We start from the raw sequence: 10,560 nt of genomic DNA, 5'->3' as shown, positions 1-10,560 counted from the left end.
TTTAGAAACTCTTTTTTTAATTTTTTTTTTTTTAAATTACTAGAATTCAAGAAAACGAAGAGTCTTTTTTTTCCTCTGATCTTTTTATAAATCATGTAATCTTTTTATATATCGGGTCATAAATCTTGGAAATTTAGAATTGCTGGTGGACCAATATTCCAAGCATTCGATTTCTTGACAGGATTTTGCCACAAACACTTTCTGAAAGCAGTGTATCAGTTATTAGAAGTGTATAATTGATTATTTTGTATGGTCAACACAAAGATCACAATAAATCTTGAACTTTGTTCAAACATTGTATTGTACATCTTTATTAAGCAAAAACATTATAAATAAAAAAAGTGCATAGAAAAATTAAACAGGTTTAGAAATATGTATACAACTATTTACAAACATAGGGGTCATTTGTACAAGGTAGCAAAGACACACGGTTTTTTCATTTGAAGTCTTTTTCAACGCAATGTGTGTGTGTTTTTTTTTTTAAATAACCTACACAGGAACGGAGAGAATTTCTTTTCCGAAAAAGCTCTGGGAGACGCATTATCATAGGAGGTCCTGACTAGAGCTTTGCATCCTTCATTGCACACGAGCCAACCCTGCATGCCAGAACAGACCAAGCAAATCTAGTTTTGCGTTAGTATTACTTGATGTTGTCTGAACAGCTTGAGGTAGAATCCTTGCAAGTCTGGAGTGGTTTGATTAAAATCTGCTAAATTTCAGGTTCTGGATGGATATTCTCCCTCCACACAAACACACAATGTAAGGGAAAAAGCAGGAGATGACAACGTGATCTAGTTGGGAGGAAACTTCTCCTTTTAGAATAAAATCAGATAACTAAGCCATTAATAAAACAAACAGGCGGCCCAACACATCACCTTGTAAAAAGGCCACATTGCAAGAACTCATCCTCAGTGTCCAAGTTAAAGAAAATGGGAAAAATGGTTTCAAATAACGAAGAAACAAAAAATACCTGAAGAAAACTCTGATAAGACCTTTGTCACATACAAAAAAAAGCAGAGAACTCTGGGTAAAAACCTCCATAAAGACCAACAGGAATAAATAGAACGCTCTTACAGTCCGAAAGATCTTAGATGAACGATGGCATCAGCTTGTTGATTTTTTCCTCCATGAAGAAGAGAAGAAAACTCCCAAATCTTTCGAGTTAAATTAAGGTGCCGAGTGCCACCATCTACTGAAAAACTGTTTCAATAACTCTTCTATAAATATATATAGATCTTGTATACATCGCCTTTCGCTGTCCTACGTCTCTAGGACACTTTAAGCAGTTTCTAACTCCCTAGATAAATGTAGAGCTCCAATTGTATGTGCAATTGCGGCAGAAATGAATTATTGCAGGAACAATCCACAACGTCATCACACTTAGACGACTAGCTTAAGTAGTGTCCTCTACTACACGACCAATAGAAACTCAAGATATCCACTCTCAGGGCATGATTTTGTTTCGACACAAGGCTCTCAAGAGGCATAAAAAAAATCTATAACAAAAATAAATCACAAACATGCTAAAATGTTGCAGTTTGAGTACTGGGAATAATGTTTCAAAACACCACTGACATTTATGGGCTCATTGTTGGAAAGCGTGTCTTTCTGGGTTGCTTTGCTGTTTTAGTACCTGCTGAAGCAACTACAGTTCACATCTGTTCTCATGAAACATTACGGTTTTTATCCCCTTCAAAACTCATGTTAGGCTTAGCACCATGGAGGTCATCACGTTTAAAAATGCTTATACACTTACACCTACAGAACAAGCCCGCAAAACAGAATGAATAGTTAGACCTGCCTGTGAAAAGATTAAAAGGGTTTCCAAGTGAACAAACTGTCACAGATGAGAGTGAAACGCAATAGAGCGAGTCTTGCTGAGCGCCATGTGCAAGGAGTGGATCCATGGGTCACACTGAGGGGTCTGCAGTGTTGTCCTGAGCGGTGTGAGGCTTTCTCAGCTAAACACGCTAAGTGTGATCTAAACTAAAATCAAATAGATACAGATCTGAATACGTTCACACCATTTCATTAGTAATATGCATGTTTTTACAGAGTATCCTCACTCCCACTATGCTTTCACACACTACGTGGTCCACACTATAAAATGCTTCTTCAGCACAAAGGCGATTCAGTTCATATCATGAAAATCCAGCACTTTAAAGGTCAGCTCAAGGGAGGTTGTTTGGAATTTAATTGGAACAGAACATCCCAAACTCTTGGCAGCACATTCCAGGTTTTGGAAAACAAAAACCTGCAGGGATAAATTAAAAGTGGTCACAATTTTGCAGCAAAATATACAGCAACAACTCAATTTTATCTCGTACTTTGCTGCTTATGAACTGGTTTAAAACTGCTCCTTTGACCGAAAACCAAGACTCATTGTAAATCACAGAGGAGCCAGCATGGTGGGAGATGTTTTCGAAAAGTCCTTGGCCATATTACCATACATCACTCATGCGCCCCATCCCTCCTTCTCTCCTAAACTGGAAGAATACTCATCCGCAGTAATCCAGGCTGAAGGATGTGAACAGTCCTTGTATGGGCCTGTTGAAGGACTTCGAAATTGAAGTGGTGACTGTTAAGCTTTGAAACCTTCAGCTTGGATCCCCTTTACCCATCAAGCCTCAATCTACTGTTTTTACCCGTCTAACTCCACTCTCATCCAGTGTCACTTCACTGGAGCTTCTCCAAACTCCTTTTCAGTTTAAGAAGCGCCGACAGCGCTTGGCACCACAGTTACAGCCGAGTTTGTTGTTTGCATCTTCTATGGGGAACTTGTAATCATAGGTCAGCTCCTCTCCACGGTAGATCTTCCTCAAGGCAAAAATGACTATGTGCTTCTGACCTTCTACATTGATGACTCGAGAGTAGCAGTTTGGCTCACAAGAGTGGTTGATGAATCGCGCCGCGTTACCATGCATCGTGGCATCCACCACATCAAAGTCATCGATGCGGAACATATAGCATCCAATGCCCTGGAACAAAGCGCAGAAGAAAGAAGTGGTATACTTGATATTCAAACTCACTACTGCATTTTTTTTCCATTTCTGATCATATAAATGGAGCCTTGGCGAGGTTTAGAGACTTTTTTGGATCACAGTAAAAGTAATAAATGTTTCTAGGCAAAATATGACTTGGGGATGGTGTCTTAGTATTAAATGATATTATTATTTAAACTAAATAAATATAAAATAATACGAACTACAACAATGGGTAAAAACAGAGGGTCATGACTACACAAAATGCATTTCTGTTGTTAAACCTGGTGGAAATTGGCTGAGAGATCACACATATACAAATGTACTCTAAAAAGAACATTTCCACTCACCTTGCCATCATAATACTTCTCACGCTTGTCTGTAAGAACAGAACGAATGACAATGCCTGAATACTCAATGACCATCTCTCCCGACTCGATGTTTCGCTTGCAGAAAAGGCCTCTTCCATGAATCGCAGACCTACAACAACAATGAATCACGGGAATGAACATGGCCTGTTTTCAATGGAAACAAATACTCATAAGAAAAAAGCTGGACAGAATATACTGGAATGGTGTTGCAGAATGGATTCCAAAGATTGCATTTTCTCTGGCAAAAACACATTTACAGACACCCTATGTGAGCTTCAGATGCTCTGTGTCCAAGACATCATAGGGCTGAAAGAAACAAATATTCTTAGCAGATCTTAAGGGATGCTTCTCTAAAAAAAAGAAAAAAAAAAAAGAAGATAAACTTTGTATATTCGTATGGCACCAGAGCTTGTTTTATTTTTTGGAGACCAATTGGAAACACGAGTGTACATTTCTTTCATGGGGCTGGTGACTTCATCTCATCTTATAATATAGTCTCATAATGGAATTTTGACTTCAGCAAAAAATAAAGTCATACCCATCTATTCTACTGAGGTTGCTTAAATGTGGGAGCTAACGACAGAACTGAAACGACTCAGTTCCTTATTTGGAGGTTAAAAAGAGTCAACCTACCTGTAGACACCAACTGCTTCCTTAGATGTCTTCTCTAGATGTCTAAAGCGCATCGCCATTGGAAGCTCCAAACTTGTCGCACGCCTATAAAAATACAATTCAGTTAATTCGTCATATGACCCAAACCCCAATGACTAATCACCTAAAATGGCAACACTCAGTAAATTAATCAAGAAAGAGGAAGTATGAACAGCAAAATATTAAATAGGGAAAAGAAACATGAAAAGCACTCTGTCATGACAAAAAGAAATTATTAAAATGTCACGGCAGCCACGTATCAAGTTTTTTCCCCAGCAAAAATATTACCTTGAGTATTTCACATAATAACTCCTTTTAAAATCAATTTATTAATAAATTAAAATCACAAATAAATTAAAGATCAAAAACACTAAGCACATACTGTTTTAATAATGAATCTCCATCATGCTTTCCTCTGAATTCTTATATGCGTAATATGAAAGAAACAAAGCTTCAGTAAAATTCAAACTTTGACCTGGTGGATTTGAGAAGAACATCATCCTCTTCCTCATCATACAGGTCTGTGTCAGGAAGCTGTCTGTGCTGTGATGCAAGGAAGTTGAACATATCAAAGGTAGACTTCCTGCGAAATAGATAAAAGAGTAGGTGTGAACTATACTCAGAAAAGTTTGGTCTTTTTTTAGGCACGCAAACTTACATCACAAAATTTGTGCTCCTAGATAACATCTCTTCCCCATGACTGCAGGGTAACTAAGAAAAACAGTGCAAAACATTTTCTTCACTTAAAAACACCTACCTTCTTGTAGCTAGGTATTAGTCATTTAACCGCTTTCTATGAAAGCTAAATGTATAGGGAGATTCCCCTAACAGTGACCTACTATTAATTTCCTTATTTATGAACACAGCTGAATTAAATACAGTATGGCCAAAAATTAATCATAATGAACAGCAAATAATCACACATAAATTTGCTGGGAAGGGCTCCTCGATAAGATTATTATTATTGTTGTTATTGTTAATGGTGGTAGTAATAATAGTAGCATTATATTTAGGGCCGGGACTCGATTAAAAAAAATTAATATAATTAATTAGAGGCTTTGTAATTAATTAATCGAAATTAATCGCATTTTAATCGCATATAAATATTTGACCTGAGAACAGTGAGAAGTAATTTTTTTTCACATGGATTTATAGTATACCATTGAATAATGACTGAATACATAAGCTTAAGCAACAAAATATTGTTTATTTTTGTTCAACCAAGTCTAGCAGACCAGTGCAATTTTTGCCATGAAGTGTAGCAATAGCATATTTAGAAACAATTTAGAAATAGTACATTTCAGAAATTCAGGAAGCTTATAGGTGCTGGAACCTTCTGTAAAGTGAAACACAATACTGTCAATTACATTCAGAACATTGGAAACCCTGACTATTAGAAAACATCTCTCTGTTGCTTCAGAGGCCATAACATACTAAGTCCAACTCTCAATAACCTTGGCCAAAACAATAAAGAGTTCAACATAACTGTTGCACCAACAAAATAATACATAGTTCAACATAAAGTGTAAAGTCCACGCTAGGTGCTATATGTTTTGCGTTGAGGTGATACTTGAGGCTCGAAGTGCGCTGCGGTGATGTGCGAACGCTAGTTGGTGCTCCAGTATAATCGGTCCCGCCGAAACACATCCAGTGAGAAACGTTCCGCGGTGCAAAAATACGTTATTAAAAATGCGGGAATTTTGTTTCTGTAATTAATTAATCTTAGTTAACGCGTTATTTTTTGTGTAATTAATTAATCTCAATTAACACGTTAAAGTCCCGGCCCTATTATATTATCAGCATAATTATTAGTAGTATTACATTACAAGTAGGGCTGAACGATATATCGTTATCGTATCTATATCTAGATATGAAAAGCAACGATATAGACGATATAGATTTCCCCTCTTCGCACTCGCCCTGTTTTACGAGTGCCCTTGAATGCACTGCTAAAGCCAGCGCGCACACACTACCAGGGACGTGGGAACTATATTGTGAGAAGGGGGCGGCGTTTCCATGGTGAAGCGTCATTGCTTGTCACGTGACACACTGCAGCAGCAACAGCGCTGAATGAATGATGATCTGCTTTCATATCATTTTTCCTTTTTTATTCAGAATATTCACAAATGTGTTAGTTATGGCATGAAATATCGGATATTTCGATTGTCAAATACATGCAAGTGGAAGTATATTGTTGTTTAAACACCTTTATAATGATTGCGTTAGTTGAGCTGCTCGATGGGCGCCGCTGTGTTAGTTTGTGCCGCAGACGCAGTTCAGAGAATTGGATCTGTTGGATTTACACCCTCTATGTTTACAACACGTGAATTCATCCACTTCTCCCGAAATACTTAAAAGTATTCGCGTCTGGAGGTCTCGCGCGCAGTAGACGAGTTATGAGTTATGAAAAGGACTAATGCAAGCTGAGAGCGACCGGCTTTTGTGGTGGAAATTGGCAGTAATACCCCCACCTTGCGCAGCTGTACCTGAGTGTCCCTGGGACATCAACAGCTGGACATATAGTGAATAAAAAACGCTCTGCTCTGGACTCTGTCCAATGAATTTGTAATGGCCTTATTTTGTGCCTTTTTGTGCATTACAATATGCCTACCTAGTGTAGGTTACGTTCAATAAAAAAAACACACGGCCTGTTCTCAAGTCCATTTAAAGTTAAATTTTTTGAACAGTTTTTTTAAATGGATTGAATCATTATTAAAAATAATCTTGGAGATTTTTGAATTGCCTAAATCATAAATGAAGCCTGCAGTGATTATTTTCTTATGTTATGGCACTCCTGTTGCCGTTTGTTATTCTTCACGAAAGTTCATTCAAATAAATAAGAAATATTGCTGACTTGTGCGTTTCCAGTCCTCTCTTTACGTTCGTCCGTTATTTGACATGGAAAATCGATTTTACAATCGATTCAATGAACACTTATGTCTTAAAAATCGAAAATTATTTTTTCACAAAAGTGACAGCACTAGCTCTGAGCGCGCCTGTCTCTGGCCGCCCCCCCAGCCCCCCCTGTTCCAAGGTCTATGCAAACTGTACAGAGACAGCGGATAAATTAGAAAGAAAGAAATTAGTGCGCACAGAGCCGTTGTTAACTGAGAAGATGCTCCAAAAAACGCTGAAAATGAAGTGGATTTGCGCATCTTCTCTATTAACAATGGCTCTGTGTAGTAACAGCTGCTCTATGTGAAATCACGCACCTGATGGAATTAACCACTGATTAGAGAACCAGCTTTATTGACGAGATGTGCATAACGATCGGCCGATCGTGATCGGAGCACCCCTATCTATCACTGTTGTGAGCAGTTATGAACCAGGAAGTGTTCACAAACCATGTGACACGATCTGACGCTGTCCGGTTTTGGGACTGTTAGATTGACAAGCCGAAGGTACTATCAGAGTCTGTCTGGGTCAAAGCTCGAGTACACGGAAGCAAACACACAGAGACAGTGCTGGAAGAGGCTATTTATCATAAGATCGCGTAAGTCAGTGGAAAATGAATAGAAATGATGATTCTGAAGAAATACGAAATAAACATCGGTAAATATATCCATATATCTCCGCGGATATGCGTATTTGGTCTATAAATCCTTATTGATGCTGTTCAGTGAGTCTAGGTGAACACAAATAAACCGCTGCAGACGTGACTGAATATGAATGAGTGGTGAATTTCTATTCAAAATGTGGCATAATACGGATTTGTTATTTTGCAATCCTGACATAAATTACTAAATAACTGTCACTGCAACAATGTCTTATCAAAACATTGGTCAAATATCGAAGCTAGAGTCTTTCAACTTTCAATTGATGCACAGTTTGTCCAGATCAAGTAAGAGTGATATTTAACGTGCTGTGAAAGTGAAACAGTAATAAACTGGGGCTGTCGGCGATGCTTGAGCGCAAAGGGGTTAAGCTTCAAATGGGCAACATCACCAATATATAAACATTTGGATTTCTCCCGAATGAGAGAGCCCAACCTTACCTTATGCTTAGCTTTACATTTTTTTTGTTTGTTTGTTTATAGCTAAGCCAATATTATTATATACTGCAATTATAATTATCCATTATATTTATATATTTTTAATTCTTGTTTTGTTCTGATATATTTGTTAAATTTAAAGGATTTGTTGTAAAGTGAAGGCAACTAAAAATATCCTGTTGGTAAATCATAACATTATTAGGCCAGCCATTATTATTTCTAAATGTATGCAACTTATACATGAATTATATAATATATATATATAATAAATAAAAAAACATGCAGCAAATGAAATTAGGTGATTCATCAGTTTAAATGCAACCTGCACATGACTCATATATTTTTTCCTCTAACAAACTAAATTTTTTTTAGCGTGTTTAAAAAAAAAAGAAATAAAGAAAACATGCAGCAAATGAAAATAGGCGATTAATCCATTAAAATGTGTTACCCTGGGTTAACAGTAATTATAATTATTATATACTTTAGAACAGAGCCTGGGCCTAATCTAGGCTATCCAGGGTGCTGGTGTTTTTTTTTTTTTTTTTCATTGCATCTGAAAATGACTTGCGTGCTCTGGTGCAGATCTGCCTCTCGTGTTGCTCAACTGTGGATGATTTTAAAATGTTCGATATAAAGGTTGCTGTCCCATTTTACACAGGAATTGTTCATTTAAAAAAAATCTAATCATATAGTTAGTTCTAATTATATTGTTAAACCAAGTTCATTTAGGCTATTTAACATGCACTGTGTCATTTTACACTTTTTAACTGCTTGAGATTTTAAAGTTAGTTTAAGTTAAGTTTAAAAAAAGGTTTTAATTGCTTAAATTATTTCTATGAATTAATAATATGTTATGTTTATTCTTGTAGAAAATAAGCGTTTATTCTTTGAGAAAATAAGGGGAAAAATAAGGGACGATCCAAATATTTGTTTTGCTTCAACTATGTATATAGGCTACAATTATTCAAAAATAAATAATAATAAAATAATGTAATTAAAAAATACCATCGGCCTGAGTAAATTTGACCATTATAGAATTGTGACTTTAAAGATGATTGATTTAGGAGGTGAAAATACTGTGAAATTACAAATGGCAAGGATTTTAGAGCATAACAACTGAAGGTTTATGAAACGTTAGCCAATAAAGCATTTTTTTAAACAATGGAACTGAAAGTTGTGAACTAAAATATTATTTCAATCATACAGCATGTGAATAAATAAAATGTATACTTTTTGTATAACATTTCATTATTCATAAAATGCTTAAAGTTTCTGGTGTTTTGATTTGTACTTCAATATAATGAGCTCCAAGTTTAAGAATAGCCCTAGACTAGGTTCTCTCTCTCACTCTAACTCACTTTAACTCTCTATTTAACAGCATTAGCTCAATGAAATATGTCTTCCTTCAGGTAGAATGAATGTTTTCCTGCCTTGCTAAATGTTGGTCTCGTGATCAATAAGTTGTATTCGCCTCAATCTGATTTACAGTATTTTTCGGACTATAAGTCGCACCTGAGTATAAGTCGGAAAATACGGTAGTAAAGTTAAACCGGTGAAGCTGCACCAGTTAGCGGAGTCCCATGCGCTGTGAGGCGGGAGCAGCTGCAGAGGATTCCCGCTTGGTCTTAAAGCCTTCCGCAAAAATTTACTATCACAAATAACAATGATTTTTGTAAAAATAAAATAAAATCAATTGATAATTTTTTTATTATCATTATGGTCTTGTGAAAATAATATTATGGGCTTTGAGAAAATAATGAACACAAAGAGCAGTTCTGATGAGTGCTCAGTAACAGTAATGTTTCATCTTTCTTCCTTATGGCCAAAAAACAGACTGAATTCAGTTCAGCTGGAGGTTTTTTGTTTTGTTTTTTTAAGGGTAGTTATGTATGGCTTGTGGGGGTCGAGATAAAGGTGTGAATCTCTTGCTCTTTCATATGGACAGTTTCTTATGAGGGTTTCAAACTTGCTGAGCAGGTTTAGGACTCGTTGTGGTCTGCCCCCACATAAGATTTTTGTAGTTCTAGTCGTTCATTTGTTATATTCAACTAATCAGAGGTTTAATTGAATATGCAACATTCACAGATTACACAATGCTTTCATTTTCCTTTAAAAGACATTTCAAGCTTTCTGCAGATATATTTTTAATGTATGTGAGACATCACAATTTTAAGTAAATTCATTATAAGGAAAAAATTAAGGTGATGAGAAGGCGCCTCCCTGTTATTAATGCGCATTAACCATTTTTGCACAAACACTTGAATATGAATTCAAATTTGCATATGCATTAGAACGTAAGTTTTTTTTTTTTTACACGCAATTATCCAAAATAAAACCAAACAAGGTTTGTAATGAAGATAAATCAAATAAGAATAAATGCTGCACATCCAGGATCACACCCTCAGTGCAAATCTTGCACATATTTTACACAACTGCATTTAAATGCAGCTGCATTTTTTTTTTATTATTAAACTAAGTATGAGTATGAGCGGAGTGGAGTGATTCTGACTGGAGCGAGGAGAGGATATTAAGAGTCTGAGCTTCGTGGTTTTCACTCGCTCCAAGC

General features: G+C 36.3%; 1 protein-coding gene across 3 annotated transcripts in view; it reads right to left on the bottom strand.

Moving 5' to 3' along the window:
• Positions 1-25: 25 nt before the first annotated feature.
• LOC113114935 (histone-lysine N-methyltransferase 2A-like) overlaps positions 26-10,560 on the bottom strand; it is a 47,609-nt gene continuing 37,074 nt past the window's right edge. The window contains exons 34-38 of one of the 3 annotated variants that reach the window (XR_003293810.1): positions 4,479-4,586; positions 3,986-4,069; positions 3,332-3,461; positions 2,328-2,978; positions 26-2,254 (exon numbers count right to left, since the gene is read on the bottom strand). Coding sequence is in view for 2 of the 3 variants with exons in the window: in XM_026282056.1 (XP_026137841.1) it covers positions 2,703-2,978; positions 3,332-3,461; positions 3,986-4,069; positions 4,479-4,586 (598 nt within the window). In the remaining variant the exon portion in view is untranslated. Of the gene's footprint in view, positions 2,979-3,331; positions 3,462-3,985; positions 4,070-4,478; positions 4,587-10,560 lie in introns of all 3 variants that reach the window. The other 2 variants (XM_026282056.1, XM_026282057.1) reach the window with 2 other exon arrangements.

The sequence above is a fragment of the Carassius auratus genome, chromosome 15, assembly GCF_003368295.1.
Source record: "Carassius auratus strain Wakin chromosome 15, ASM336829v1, whole genome shotgun sequence".
Classification (NCBI taxonomy): Eukaryota; Metazoa; Chordata; class Actinopteri; order Cypriniformes; family Cyprinidae; genus Carassius; species Carassius auratus.
Note: the sequence above shows the minus strand (reverse complement) of the source record. Positions and strands in the feature narration are given on the sequence as shown.